At 40.2% G+C, this 16,346-nt stretch overlaps 1 protein-coding gene across 15 annotated transcripts in view; it reads left to right on the top strand.

Moving 5' to 3' along the window:
- Positions 9,473–16,346, top strand: part of PICALM (phosphatidylinositol binding clathrin assembly protein) — a 111,306-nt gene continuing 104,432 nt past the window's right edge. For 3 of the 15 annotated variants that reach the window (XM_021102086.1, XM_021102083.1, XM_021102084.1), the window contains exon 1: positions 9,501–9,967. In XM_021102086.1, coding sequence (XP_020957745.1) covers positions 9,838–9,967 — 130 coding nt within the window. In that variant the 5' untranslated portion in view covers positions 9,501–9,837. 15 annotated transcript variants of the gene reach the window in all.

Genomic DNA, 16,346 nt, shown 5'->3' with positions numbered 1-16,346 from the left:
CCGGTCCATCCCACTCCCTCCCCCTCCCCCTTGGAAACCACAAGTCTATGAGTTTGTTTCTTTTCTGTAGGTAGGCTCATTTGTACCGTATATTAGATTCCAGATATAAGTGATAGCATATGGCATTTGTCTTTCTCTTTCTGACTTAACTTCACTCAGTATGAGAGTCTCCATTTCCATCCATGTTGCTGCAAATGGCATTATTTTGTTCTTTTTTATGGCTGAGTGGTATTCCATTGTGTATGTATACCACATCTTCTTAATCCAGTCATCTGTCAATGAACATTTGGGTTGTTTCCATGTCTTGGCTATTGTGAATAGTGCTGCAATGAGCATGCAGGTGTATGTGTCTTTTTTCAGGAAAGTTTTGTCTGGATATATGCCCAAGAGTGGGATAGCTGGATCATATGGTAGTTCTATGTATAGATTTCTGAGGTACCTCCATACTGTTTTCCATAGCGGTTGTACCAATTTACATTCCCACCAACAGTGAAGGAGGGTACCCTTTTCTCCACACCTTCTCCAGCATTGTTATTTGTGGGCTTGTTAATGATGGCCATTCTGACAGGTGTGAGGTCGTTCCTCATGGTAGTTTTGATTTGCATTTCTCTAATAACCAGTGATGCTGAGCATGTTTTCATGTGCTTGTTGGCCATCTAAATATCTTCTTTGGAGAAATGTCTATTCAGGTCTTTTGCCCATTGTTCCATTGGGTTGTTGGTTTTTTTGCTGTTGAGTTGTATAAGTTGTTTGCATATTTTAGAGAGTAAGTACTTGTCAGTTGCATCATTTGAAACGATTTTCTCCCATTCTGTAAATTGTCTTTTTTTTTTTTTTATGGTTTCCTTTGCTGTGCAAAAGCTTGTCAGTTTGATTAGGTCCCATTGGTTTATTTTTGCTTTTATTTCTGTTGCTTTGGGAGACTGACCTGAGAAAACATTTGTAAGGTTGCCATCGGAGAATGTTTTGCCTATGCTCTCTTCCAGGAGTTTGATGGTGTCTTGTCTTATGTTTAAGTCTTTAAGCCATTTTGAGTTTATTTTCATGCATGGTGTGAGAGTGTGTTCCAGTTTCATTGATTTACATGCAGCTGTCCAGTTTTCCCAGCACCACTTGCTGAAAAGACTGTCTTTTTCCCACTTTATGTTCTTGTCTCCTTTGTCAAAGATTAATTGACCATAGGTGTCTGGGTTTATTTCTGGGTCCTCCATTCTGTTCCATTGGTCTCTATGTCTGTTTTGGTACCAGTATCACACTGTCTTGATTACTGTGGTTCTGTAATATTTCCTGAAGTCTGGGAGAGTTATTATGCCTCCTGCTTGGCTTTTTTCCCCCTCAGGATTGCTTTGGCAATTCTGGGTCTTCTGTGGTTTCATATAAATTTCTGGATTGTTTATTCTAGTTCTGTGAAAGATGTCGTGGGTAATTTGATAGGGATTGCATTGAATCTGTAGATTACTTTGTACCCAAGTATGGCCATTTTTACAATATTAATTTTGCCAACCCAGAAACATGGAATATCTTTCCATTACTTTGAATCCTCTTTAATTTCCTTGATTAATGTTTCATAGCTCTCATCATATGTCTTTCACCTCCTTGATCAGGTTTATTCCCAGATACTTGATATTTTTGGGGTATAATTTTAAAAGGTATTCTATTTTTGTATTCCTTTTCTTTCATTGTTAGTATACAGAAATGTGATTGATTTCTGAATGTTAATCTTATATCCTGCTACTTTGCTGTATTTTTTTTTATCCGTTCAAGTAGTTTTTGGGTTGAGTCCTTAGGGTTTTCTATATATAGTATCATGTCATCTGCATACAGTGACAATTTTACCTCTTCTCTTCCAATTTGAATACCTTTTATTTCTTTTGTTTGTTTGATTGCTGTGGCTAGGACTTCCAATACTATATTAAATAATAGTGGTGAGAGCAGGCATACTTGCCTTGTTCCAGATTTTAGTGGGAGGGCTTTCAGCTTTTCTCCATTGAGTATTATATTTGCTGTGGGTTTGTCATAAATGGTTTTTATTATGTTAAGGTATGTTCCCTCTATACCCACTTTGGTAAGAGTTTTTATCATGAATGGATGGTAGACGTTGTCAAATGCTTTTTCTGCATCTATTGAGATTATCATGTGGTTTTTGACTTTTCTTTTGTGAATGTGGTGTATGATGTTGATTGATTTGTGTATGTTGAACCATCTTTGTGACCCTGGGATGAATCCCACTTGGTTGTGGTGTATGATCTTTTTTTACATGTTGTTGGATTTGGTTGGCTAAAATTCTGTTGAGAATTTTTGTGTTTTCCTTTAATTTGTGTAGAGTTTATTCAACCTTACCACTGTATGAAAAATACAGGTCTTGGGAATACCATGAGTAAAAGACATGGGTACTTATTAACTGTCTAGGACTTTAATCCAGAAGAGGGGGAAGAAAATAGCTGAGGAGATAAAGATACAAAGGGGATAAGCGCACAAAGAAGAACATGGTACCCAATGAGGTATTGTTCCAGTTGTTTTGGTTAGACGCCTACTTCATGCACTCATCAGGTTGTTCCAAGGATCTAGGGTAAGCTCTCTCTTCTCATGGGACATCTTCCTCTAGATATTTATCTAGACTTCTGTACATGCCTTATAAAGCCCTTCATAATGTGGTCACATCTCTGAGGTCATTTCCTAAGTCTTTTCCTCTCTTCAGTCTTTCTTTGGCAGCCACACTGTCTTACTGTTCCACAAACAAGTTACTCTTGTTCCTGTCTGAGAGCTGTTGTACTCATTTTTCCCTTTATGCAAAATGATCTCCTCAGTATTTGCACTGCTGACTCCCACAATTCATTTTAGTCATCTGTCACCATCTTAGAAAGGCTCCCCTTATTATCTAATTTAAAGTCCTCCCGCCTTGTCATTCTCAATTCTTTCACCCTGTTTACTTTTTTCTTCATTGCACTCTTCACTCCCTGTGTCTGTTTCATATTTATTGGTGTGTTATATGCTCCGCTTGTATATACACACCATTCAAGAATGCGGAAAACGTTTTTATTTTGTTCACTGATGGATTTACAGGACCTCGAACACTCTTCAGCCTATATAGGTGCTCATACATAACAGTGTATATAACAACTTGCTGACTGAATGAATAAAAATCTCACATACACTATGTTTCAGCCACATATAACTGCAGTCCCCCAATGGCTTCTCCTTTTGCATACGTGGATTTCCTCTACCTGCAATAACTTCTCCTGGATTCCTTCAAGAGTCCTAATCATCTTTTAAGACTCAGTTTATGTGTCCCTGGCCCTGATAAACCTTCACTGATCTCTTAAGGAAGAACTAGGTGTCATCTTCCTTTTTCTTACAGTACTCTAGGCACACCTCTATCATATTACTTAATACAGTTGACCCTTGAGCAGGGCAGGAGCTCCCCCTACACCCATTGCCAGGTCAAAAATCCATGTATACCTTTACAGTCAGACCTTAGCATCTTTGGATTGAAGCAACCAGGAATCATGTAGCCCTGTAGGACATATTCATTGAAAAAAATCCATGTATAAGTGGACCCATGCAGTGGAAACTCTATCATTCAAGGGTCAATTGTACATTGCATTACTATTTTGTCTAATCTATGTCTGTATGCTGAGACTCCAGCAGAGTGCTTTGCCCATAGTAAATTCTAAGTAAATGTTTGCTGAATGATTTTATTCACTGAGTGACTACTGTGTGTCAAGCATTGTACTAGCTGTTTATGTACATTATTTTAATCCTGGCAAGAAATCTGTAAGATATGTGCTATTATCCCTGTTTTATATATGAGGGAACTGAATAACTTGGCCAGAGTTTTGAACCTAAGTATGTCTGAATACTGATCTGGTATTTCTTCCATTACCTCAAATGAATTAATAAATCTCCTTCATTTTTCTGATACTTACTGGTCAAAATGTGATATCCCAATTTATCATTAACATTAAAACTCTTTTAGTTTAATGCATTTTTACTTGATTCAGCCTCTTTTTTTTGTTTGTTTGTCTGTTTGCCTTTTTAGGGCCACACCTGTGGCATATGGAGGTTCCCAGGCTAGGGGTCGAATAGGAGCTATAGCCGCCAGCTTACACCACAGCCACAGCAATGCCAGATCCAAGATGTATCTTTGACCTACACCACAGCTCATGTCAATGCTGGATTCCCAACCTACTTGGTGAGGCCAGGGATCAAACCCAGATCCTCATGGATACTAGTTGGGTTCATTACCACTGAGCCACAACAGGAACTCCAATTCAGCCTCTGTCAATTCCAGAGAAGAATGGACCCCAGGTATCTTAACAGCTCAGGTATCCTATTTTTATTCTGCTTCATAATTAGAGTTTTTGATGACAATTCAGGGTCAAGGTTTGTTTACTCTTTCAAGAGAAGGACTGTATTTAACAGCTAGTCTACATGTCATCTTTCAACAGGTATAAAAGGCCCAAAAACACTGTATGTCATAATGAAATTGTAAAATTAATATACTTGAAAGAAAGGAAGATGTGGCAAGAATGAGTTAAAGAGAGTAAGAGAGCCTCATGTATGGGAGAGAACATGATGGTTGCCCTAATTACTGCTTTTTTCCACATGCTGCGTGAAGTAGTGTCTATTAAAGGCCACATGGAATTTTATGACGTTTTTAGAAGTGTATGAAATAGTATCATAAGAAACTTAAGCAGTGAGTGCCCACGCTCTGAAGTCAGACAGACCTGAGATCTAACCCTGGCTTCCCCCACAACAGCAGAGCAAATTTAAGCAAGTTACTCAACCTTCCCTAAGCCTCAATTTCTTCATCAGTAAAACAGAGAGAAGAGTATTAGAAAGGGTACCTAATTACTACCATAAGACATGGCATCAAAATTTTAGAGGAATGATTTAAAAAAAAACAACACAGGTGTTCCTGGTCATGCAGTTCTCTGGAGCAGGATTCCTCCAAGGATTAACTTTGGGCTCCAGGCTTCTTCCACTTTGTGGTTTTGATTTGTAGATACTTTGAAATCTTCATTCATCTGGTAGGTAGAGGAAAAAAAGAGAGTGTGGATCATGTGTAGGTGGTTTCAGAGGTTTGTGGGTCAAAGCTTGAATGGCTTTCATCATTTCTGTCTACATTCTGTAGGGTAGAGGTCAACCACATGACCCCAACTTATTACAGAGGAGGCTAGGAAACACAGCGTGTGCTCAGGAGAAAAGGAGACAGACTTTGGGGAATGCAAAACTGTCTCTGCCCCTTTAGGTCATCAGGTTGTTTTAAGGTTTAACTGAGATAATTCATGTTATGTGCTTAGCACAGGGTAAGTAATCAATAATCAATAGTAATTACATGTGATTGTGTTGAGAGCCTGAATAAAGGTCCCACAGTTGGAAGTGGAGTCCTTGTCTGGAGGATCTAGCAAAAGAAATCAGCTACATTTGAAAAAGTTCCTTACCTTTTTGTAAGGTTATAGAAGATTATGATCTTTAATTGATTTGGCAGCATCAGGAAGCATAAACATAGAAAAGTCAGGGATGAAGGGGTGGCCAAAATGTTCATGTCATCTCAGCTGAACGAATGTCAAAAGATTATAACCTAGATAACCCTAATGTCCAAGAAGAGTGGGAACAGGGAACTAACAGTCCCTTTGGACTTGGGAATGGGCTTAAGTAAAACAATAAAAGGTAAAAATTCTGGTCAATCCTCTCCACCATATTCGTTTCCTCCCTCACTTTCTTACTTGAAAGTTACAGACACCATAAAGATTCTTCAGGTGCACCCTATTTTTTCCTCCCCATTTATTCTTCTCCTCTGTTGCCATTTAAAATAGCATTAAGAGCTGTGAGAAGAGACCATGTGAGTCTCACACATTGTTAAATCTTAGCTTCAAGCAATGTCTAGCATAGAGTATGCAGGAAAGAAGTATTTGTTGAATGAATTTAATCTGTATGGTAGTTGCCTCAGATCTTGGCTAAAGGGTCCAGATAAAGTAATGGAAAAATAATGAGTTTTTAAATCTTGCTTCTACCACTTGAGTATCTGTGGGATTCTGGGACTTCTAAGATTTACTTTTTTTAAGCAATAGAAAGCAGTATATGAGCATTTAACCTCTAAGACCTTTTCCCCTTGTATTAAGTCACGTCATATTTTTTAGAGTAATGAGAATTAAATGAAAAAATTTATGTAGTGATCCAAGCACACAGAAGGCATTCAAAAAACTGCTGCTCCCTCTCCTGTACCTCACACCTCTCTACAATATACTTTTTATTTTGCAGAGCCTAGGAAATATCATGTACTATTCAAGTTTTTCCTTCTCTTTTTGCTTCTGTTCATTTGTAATTAAAGCACATAGGCTTTCAAGTTGGTGATCAAAGTTGAGCTGATTAGTTCTCAAAGGACTCATGGATTCACTGTTAGAACAGTATTTAGCACTTAGAACAACGCCTGACACACACTAGGCATTCAATATCTATTTTTTGAAAGGGTGAATGAATTAATGAAGTACTGAAATAAGGATGATGCTCCATATGGCTAATGATGGGATGGACATAATTATGTTTATCTGCAGACCATTATCCATAACCATGGCCCATAATCTGCCCATGCTCTAAGTGTGAAGAAAATGGGCAGGTTTTGTTAAATGAGAGGTTTGGAGTGGTGTTTCCAAATGGGTGACTTTGGCGTGTTTTCATTCATTCATTCAACTAGCATTTGTGTGTCTACTATGCATCAGCCACAATACTAGCAAGAAGATATTTCCATCAGCACCCATCCCTGCTAGTGCAATTAAATAATTAAAATAATTAGATACAAGAAGGATGTATAAGATACTACATGAGTAACAAAAGGAAACTGCTAACTGCATGACACATTTAAGTATGGCCAGTAGTGTGATACTGGCTGTAGTGCATGTGGGGGACTGGGTAGAGATGAGGCTCAATGAGCAGCAGTTAAGTGAGGGCTACTGATCATAAAGGGCCTGTATGCCAGGCTAGAGTCCTGAATTTCATCCTCTAGACTAGTGATAGGGTGCTACAAAAGGGTTTTAATGAGAAGATGATCATATTTTAGGTTCAGAAAGATCTGCAGTGGAGGATTGAGGTATGAGAGACAGAGATATCAGGTAAGTAGTTATTAGAATAGTCTACACTGGAAAGAGAGTGTAAAGGCTGGACTAAGGCAAGAAAGGTTGATGTTAGAGAGAAGATGGGTTGGAGGGATATTAGGCTGGATGAGAAGAAGGAGAGCTAAGAATGAGTCACAGTTTTCTGACTTGGACTTCTAGGCAGGTAATGAAGACATTATAGAACAAGGAATAAAGAAGTTCAGTATGGATTCAGGATGTAAAACAGGCAAGGAGAAGAGAAGTTTAGTTTTGGCCATAGTTTAAGGCATCTGTGGGATTTCAGGGGAAGATATTTCTTGAATACACCAAGTAAAGTAGAACACAAAGAAAACTTAAGCATATAAAATAGGGTAAGTCAGTAATTTCTATCCTTAGAACACTTCCCCATCATCTAAATTTCTTCATATCTTAGTTCACAATTATACATAAACCTCTATAATGATCACTAATTGTTGACATATTTAGATACTTCTAAAATATACCCTTGAAAAAAGTAGTGATATTTCCAATAGAAACTAGTTTATTAATAAGGTGAACATGTCCACAGTTATTTGAATAAAGGTGGCTTGTAAGAACCCCTTTGGCAAAAGTAACAGTGAAATACTTTCCTAGAAATTCATTCGCAGTAGTGCAAAAAATACAAGTTGCGTGGTGCGTGTTTAGGAATAACTTTTACATTTTCCCTAAGGATGAAATATGTAGCTAGTGATGATAGCTAGATGCCATGGTCCTGGGGACCTTAGAGAGTTTTAGCAGTGAAGCTCAGGCCAACCTGTAACTTATTAAGTGGAACTCATAGAAGCACAGCAAGTATGGCTGACAAGATGTCTTGAGAATTGGATAACTCCACTGCCCAATAGACAAAGGGCAGCAAACTGGGCACCAAACCACAGATGGATTGCAGATGCACTGAAGGAAGTCATTACAGTTTTCAGAAATTTGGGGCTGACTTGACAAAGATGAAGCCTGCTGGTTTAAGCACTTTATGTCCTTGGCAAAAACATGTTGCTGCAGAATTTCATCAGCCATAGTGAAAAAAAAAAGGGGGGTAAAGGGAATGGGAGGAGACCACAAAATTCACGATGCTACATAAAATGTTAACTATCTATTAGCTTTGCATCTTTTGAGAGTCACCAGATTGAAGCACAGTGTTTTGGACTGGCTGGCAGATGGTGTACACAGACTGAGTATGTTAGCATTTCATTCAAAACTAGCAAGAGTACATAGGACTATTACGGTAATTTAATATTCATGGAGACTTAAAAATTTATCTTTAAACTTGTGTTGAAAGTGGGGCCCTAATAACATTTAAAAAGACTTTGTTAATAGATCTGGATCTTCTTGAACAGAGCCACAGGATATAACGATTCCTCTAAAATGCCCACAGGACAGGGTCAGTGTCTTCTTTCACTGGAAATCTGGTTTACACGGAGAAAAAAGAGGCCAAAGAGAACAAAGACCAAACCAGGGGAGATGGCAGGTAGTGATGTCTGGGTTCTCTGAAAGGGACTTCTCCATTTACCACCCTCTCACTTCCTTCTATGGTCTGAACCTTTAATCACCACAGCAGTCAGCCTTGTAGGGTCAAGCTAATCTTTGTTGACATCATCCTACTACTTCCCTTTTCAAATTCCAGTGCAGCTATGTGTTTCCTGTCCTATTTGACACCCTAGAGGAACAATACTGGCTCACTGGTATCCAAATTTAGACTGGCAGTTTTCAGAGAAGGGATAAACAAATACAGGTGACAATGCCAAACCTCTCAAGAAAAAGGGGAAAAAGCCCAACCCTTCTGGGGGTAAATAAGCAGGGACAGCTTCGATATCCACAGCAGGGAGAGGCCTGGTGGCAGGTTCTGAGAGTGGGCCAGCGGAGACCTTCTCCTTCAAGCCTGGAGGCTGGCTTTGGGGGCATCCCTAAACACATTCTGGATCCCGCTAGGAACGCCCGGGGAGCTCTGACACCCCTTTCCTCAGCGGGAGCTGCGAAGTCAGCTGCATCTCCTCTTTGTCAAGACGTTGGTTCCAACCGCAGACACTAGGATACCCTTGGGATGGGAGCGGGAAGAAGCCATACGTGCCTCCCCAGCGCGCCGGACTCGCCGCCCCTCCCCCGCGTCGCCCCGCCCCCCTCTGTGACCCCCGCGAGACCGGCCTCGGGCGACCTGTTGGCAGGGAACGTCACGTGACGCGGCGGGCCGCCGCACTCCGCCCGGGAGGGCCTCCTGTTGCGCCCGCCGGGCGGGTTCCATCACGTAACGCGCGGGCGCCGCCCCGCTCTTCCCTCGCCGAGCGAGGGAGGGCGGGCGTCGAAGAGGAAAGAGAAGGGAAAAGGGGCGGGAGAAGGAGAAGGCGGGGCGGCGCCCGAGTCACGTGACCCGGGCAGCCCGGAAAGCTCCGAGGAGGAGCCTGGCGCCGCCATTTTCCTGCAGCTGCCTGTCCCTCTTGCCCTGCCCGGCTCCAGCTGACCAGGGAAGGGGTGGGCTGAGCTGAGGCGGGGGCAGGGGAGTGCCCGACACCGTGCCTGACCCCGCGGGTGACAAGAGCCGGTTCTTGCCTGGCTGGGTGGCAGCAAGCGGCCCTGAGCCCCGCCCCAGGCCGGCAGGCGGAGAAGGAGCCGGTGGGGGTAGGGGGTGCGGTGGGGGGGTGGGGGTCCTCCGGCGCTTGGGGGTCCCAGTCCCCGCCGGCTGCCGAGCGGGAGGGGTGGCGGAGGAGCCGCAGAGATGTCCGGCCAGAGCTTGACGGACCGAATCACCGCCGCCCAGCACAGTGTCACCGGCTCTGCCGTATCCAAGACAGTATGCAAGGCCACGACCCACGAGATCATGGGGCCCAAGAAAAAGCACCTGGACTGTGAGTGAAGCCGACCACGGCCCCCCGCGACCCGCGTCTGTCTTTCTTCTCATCTCTTTTCTTCTTCAGCTGCCTCTCACCTCCCTGCGTCTCATCCGGCTCGGCGGGTCCTGTGCGCGTCCGAGCTGTGTTCTTTTTGCTTCCATCACACCTGCCTTCACGGCTTCCGTTCCCTGTCTAAGAATCCCTGACAAGCCACTCCCCTCCGGGTTCCTCGGGGACCCTCGCTTCCCTGCCCGGTGCGCCGCGATACCCTCTCACCACCGACCAACTTGCCTCTCCCTCTGGCTCCCCACCTCCCGGCCTCTATCTCTCTCCTGCAGCCTTCTGCTCTTTCATCCCACCCGTCCGGTGCTGCCTAGCCGCCCTCTCCCGTGCGTCTCCCCGCTTGCTCTCCGTCTCACCGCCCTATTGTTTCCCTACGAGCCGCCTTCGGGTTTCCGTGAACGCCGGGTTCGGTGGACCCGGATCCCAGTTTCTCTGCCGCTCTGAGGGCTGCCTCCTTTGAAGCGATTCCCACTATCCGCCTCTGTCCCTGTCCTTCCCGGGTTTCTCATCCACCTCCCTCCCCCCCCCCCCCCCGCCTTGGGTTACCTTTCTTTGCCTCTGTAGCTTCCGTTAGGTTCCGTCGTCCCATTTGAAATATCATGGTCAATGCCCGACTTTTATCCCAGACCACTTTTCTTCAAGGGGGGGTGGATGTAAAGGGATTCCGTTGGGGTAGGAAAAGCTTTGTGGAACGTTGGCATTTTTAAGTCACCTCTAGTGGAATTTAATCTTTGTGTTTTCCATGCTTTTGACTAGGATAAGTTGTGTCAGGCACCTCCCTCGCCCCCTTTCTTTCTAATGGGTATATGGAAAAGGGTTTGCTGATTTTTGCTGTCATCTCCTAGAGCTGTTAAACCTGACGGTTTGAATGTAGAAACTTGAGCGGAAGAGTAGACTATTGGCATTTATGATAGTCTACTATTTTAATAATCTGACCTACAGATAACGTACATCTTTTTAAAAACTGGTGAAAAGATACTTGGTGAGGCTTGAGTTTGGACTCCGTTTTAATTTATGCTGGTTATCTTTTGGAGGACTAGCTTTTCTTACACGGCATGGTATTACACCATTCACTAACTTGTATATACCATTAGTAGAGCTAACTCCTCCCAACTTTTTCCAAACCTGGAAGCCACCTGTAATATCCTCCTTTTTCATAACACTCCTTTACCTCAAGGTACAAAGATCAGTGATTACTCAAGCTTTGACTTAGTGGAGTTTTGATCTGAAACTTTTCAAGGAAACATAGAGAAAAAGGCATAATAATAAGTTCTTTTTAAAAAAATGGCTGTTGGACACGTCCTTTCATTCTACATGAACGTTACTTTGCTTTACTATTTGAAGCAAGAGTGAGCATGTTCTGAAAGGGAATTCACTGATGAGAGAGTCCTGTTTTGATTTCTCGTTTGGACTTTGGCAGTAAGGTTTGCGCTTAAAAAAAAGTGTACAAAATGTGAATTCTTCCAAGATACTTTGCTCGTGAAGTACTGTTAGAACAAGTTATTGGTACAGACAAACCCATTATTCATTGTGACTTGTTCCTTCCTTGTGGAAAAGTTTAAAAAAACATCATTACTATTTGGTTCTTCTCTCTGATATGTGGATGAGGCAGGCTGCTTATTAACCATCAATCCTTGATTGTTTTAGATAATTCAGTAACACTCTTATGAATGGAAAATTATTTAAAATGCATTGTAAAGCCTGAAGTGCTTTTTGGATTATCTGATATTTGGAGTAAACATTTCTGTTTACTTCTCTTCAAATGACTGCTTGGCTTTCTCTACCCAGTCTGTGGTTTGCCCTAACACTGTTAATTCTTTTGTTAGTTGGGTTTTTGTTTATTCCTGATGCTGAGGGGTGGGTGACAAAACCTACTTATGACTGTTATCCTCTTCTCTCACTTCAAAATGATAAATTATAACAATAGATTTTGCTTTTAAAAGTCCTTTACAAAGTTTTTGTTTTATTTCAAATGTTGCAGTTCTTTTAACACGTTGTGGAAAATAGGCTGGGTAAGTTTAGCAAAGTGATACTTCCTTGTGGTTCTATAAATGTTAGTCTTTTCTCTTGTGGAAGCTACTGCAGATAACAACTGGGATTAGGTTTGGTATGGATAATCTCACATTTGTGGTGCTTTTTCTCTGCCACTCTTGTGTTTATAAATTTCCACTTCTTTAGAACTTGAATGTTCCTGGTGACATTTGATTTTTTTTTTTAATCCGTATAAATAAGGAGCCACTACTCTATTTCTTTTAAATGAGGTTTTTTAAATACAGTAATACTATTTTCCGTATATTGTTGTTTAAAACACCTTTGGCACCAGTTCCAGTGATGAAATAAATTTAAGTAGAGTCTTATCAGTGAGTTGTTTTCCTAAACACCTTCTTCCGCCGTACACTTTAGCATTATTTGAGAAAATTGAAAAGGCTTTCATAAACAGTTCTGGGTCTTGACACTATGAAGTTTTAGGCCTTCAATGTAGAGATAATTTTTCCTCTGCTGGGAGAGTTTTTCCTTCTATTGAAGGATTAGTTCTGTTTCACCATTTAATGTCCTGAAAAACTGTTTCCTAATTGGTTGAGCCTAATGAAAATGATTTCATTTTTTAAATGTTAGTAGTTAAAGAAAATATGCTTAGGACTGTGTTTTCCTATAAGCCTTTACAGTGTAGAGGTGGTTTCTGTGTACTTTGCCAAGGTCTTTCCATTTTAGGAAATGGTTATTGTAATCCATGAATTACGGTTTAATTCATTGTATATTTGTTTAATAATGAGCTTTTGCTTTGCTTATGGGGTCAGTAGGTAATAATGTTAACTAGTGTCCCTAGAGTGAAATGAGTTGTCAAACCTGAAATTTATTTTTAAAAATAAACATGATTTACATAGAATTCCAGGACTGTGATGGCCTCAAGATAGAAGAATAGTCAAGATACAAGGTAGAAGAATTGTATTTGACAGACTTTAGTTTGCTCTGCACTTATTAACCATTATCTAACTTAGTCCTTTATAGCTGTGGGAAAGATGAGTAATATGCATGGAAAGTAGTCTTTAACTCTTTATATTAAATAGGGTGTAGAATGGTGCTTAAACATTAATGATTGAAGTATAGATAGAGCAGAGTTTTAAAATTTATAAATACTTTTTTTTTAATGGCCCCACCCACCGCTATGGCAGTTCCCCAGGCCAGTGATAGAATCCTAGGCAATGCCAGATCCACACCAGATCCTTTGCAGGGTTGGGAATCCAACCCACCCCTCTCCAACAACCCAAGCTGCTGCAGTCTGGATTCTTAACCTGCTATGCCCAGCAGGAACTCCCTAAAGTTTATAAACTCTTAATTTAAGAATGTTTTGATCTGATTTTGCAATCTTTACTATTTTTCTTTTTTTTCTATATTAGCTTAATATGCTGTCCTTGGGCATTTATATTTTGAACTGTTTCACTGACACTGTGTTGTGGGAACCTGCTGAGCCACAATGGAAACTCCAGCTTCACTGTAATGTAATACTATTTTAATGGCTCTAATATTTTCACTTTTTTATCCGTATTTTTCCTGGTTAATTTCTAGGGACACTTTTTCCAGCTACCATCTGCCTCACATTCTTTACAACAAAATCAAGATCATGTTCTTTTTTTTAAATTTTATTTTTATTTTACTTACTTTTTCTAAAATTTTTAAATGATTTTTATTTTTTCCACTATGGTTGGTTTACAGTGTTCTTTCAATTTCTACTGTACAGCAAAGCGACCCAATCAGTCACTCACACACACACATTTTTTTTCTCACATTACCCTCCATCATGTTCCATCATAAATGACTAGATATAGTTCCATGTGCAGGATCTCGTTGCTTATCCACTCCAAATGCAGTAGTTTGCATCTATTAACCCCAGACTCCCAATCCATCCCACTCCCTCCCTCTCAGCAACCACAAGTCTGTTCTCCAGGTCCAAAGAGTCCATGAGTGTTTCCACAGGTTCACTTGTGCCATATATTAGATTCCAAGATTGTGTTCTTATTAAGCATCCCTTATATCTCCAAGGTAGATACAGTGTGGGTATTTGTATGTTATGTACCAGATCTAGACGCTACCTTATTTTAATTGTGGAAACCTAAGTTTCTTGAAGAATTTGCGAATGTTTTGAATAGGTAGAAGGTGGAATTTGTATGGGCTAGTGGCATATATAATCATTGAAAGTACATATAAAATATTGAAATATGCCCGAAATAATTATCTTTTTAAGCACATTACTGATTTTTAATGTCTTAGTTAATGATATCCAGTGAGTGCTTGGTTTACATATTGTCAGGGAAGTATCTGGTAACTGGAATCTGATTTGCAAGAAGGTGCATGTGAGGATGATAGTAAGTGGAAAATCTGCCCCTTGTTTAGAAGCAAGGTAACTGGGGCTTTCCAAATGAATCTTGTTTTTAAAGAGACAGTTATTTCGTAGTTATGTATGGGCTTACTGTTCTTTCCCATTAGAATTAACTGTATGATTTGTATTTTTATTTTCATTATTTGACCGTTCTGTTCCATACTACTTTAATAGTTCTGAAATTTAAAAAGTGGTAATAGTGAGATTTGACTGCTTTTGTCAAATGCTGAGGTATATAGTAGAACTCCACAAATGCAAGTTTTTTCCTCTTTTATATGTTTAGTTATATTTCTGAATAGTATGTATTTAAAAGAGAAACCCTAAAGAGGATTTGACATATAGCCATTTTGGTAGCTGCCTTACTCGTAATTAGCAAATTAATTCTGAAATATTTTTGTAAAGTAATTAGGTGTCACTGGTGGACTTGTTATGTTAAGAAATACCATTTAGACTTCAGTCATCTATTTTTGTAGCAATGCTTTTTATGTTTATATATTTTATATATCTGAATAATTTTTAGAGATGTTTTAGAATTTCAACTGAAAAGTAAGAAGTGAAACTTCATTGTGAAGTGACTTGCTTTTTTTTCTCATTTGATTTGCAAGGCATGTGCATGAAATTCTTGATTAGATGTTTTAAAATACAGTGTATAAAATAATTCATTTTAATTAATCATCAAGATTACTTTAATTTAAATAAAATTGTTTACTTTGATTTCATTTAGAATATTTAATGTGAAGGTTCACCGTAATGACTAGAAAGTCTCTTCTGTTCTATTTTCTTCAGTTTCAAAGTGCTTGGTTCCATGATTTCGCCCTTAAAGTCAAAGAAGAAAAATAAACTGAAAAGCTTCTTGGCGAGAGGTTAGAGCCCTACCAAGAAGAAGTGGGGTTAGGTTTTCAAAGTAAAGGCTTAATATTTGCTCTTCCTGTTCTTTTGGTGGCTAAAGTGGCATTTCCGTTACTTTGTGTTCTGTCTCAGTGTGTTCCCAGTTAAACAGCTTTATATATTTCTCTAGAGAATAGAAATTGTTGGATTTGACCTTTGGAATTTTGTGCATTTATTGTGTATATATGGTTCTTTTCATGGAGAATGGTTCGTAGGCAGTTAAAATTTACTAATGATATTCCTTTAAAAGGGAATTTTGATGAACCTAAACCTTTGTATTAAAAATTATATTCAGAATTGTAATTTGCCAGGTTATCAGAATATTAAGGATTTCTCAAGTTATGTTACAATAGTGGCAATACTCACAGCTAGGCTTGTTCTTTTTTTTTTTTTTTTTTTTTTTTTTTTGTCTTTTTGCTATTTCTTTGGGCCGCTCCCGCGGCATATGGAGGTTCCCAGGCTAGGGGTCGAATCGGAGCTGTAGCCACAGGCCTATGCCAGAGCCACAGCAACGCGGGATCCGAGCCGCGTCTGCAACCTACACCACAGCTCAGGGCAACGCCGGATCGTTAACCCACTGAGCAAGGGCAGGGACCAAACCCGCAACCTCATGGTTCCTAGTCGGATTCGTTAACCACTGCGCCACGACGGGAACTCCATAGGCTTGTTCTTATGCCTAGATTGTGTTTGTATTTATTTAACAAATATTTGTTTGTGCTTGCTTTGTGCTGGACACTCATATTACTAAACCCTTTACATTTATTAACTTGCTTATTCCTTTCAGCAACTTTGTGAGAGAGATTTTGCTATTATCACCATTTTACTAAGAGGAAAGTAAGACACTGAGAAATTTAGTAATTTTCCCAAAATCACCTAGCCAGGAAGAGGAGAAACTGGCATTTGAACCCAGGCAGTCTAACATTAGGTCTGTGCTTTCATCTCAGTGTGACTTTTTATATAATACTTTTCTATTCCAGGGAATGAATAAACCATATTTATTTATTCATGGCAGTGTTTCTTACAGTGTTGTCCTAAGACTCCTAGAAGTCTCCAAGACACTTTTGG

The sequence above is a fragment of the Sus scrofa genome, chromosome 9, assembly GCF_000003025.6.
Source record: "Sus scrofa isolate TJ Tabasco breed Duroc chromosome 9, Sscrofa11.1, whole genome shotgun sequence".
Lineage (NCBI taxonomy): Eukaryota > Metazoa > Chordata > Mammalia > Artiodactyla > Suidae > Sus > Sus scrofa.
Note: the sequence above shows the minus strand (reverse complement) of the source record. Positions and strands in the feature narration are given on the sequence as shown.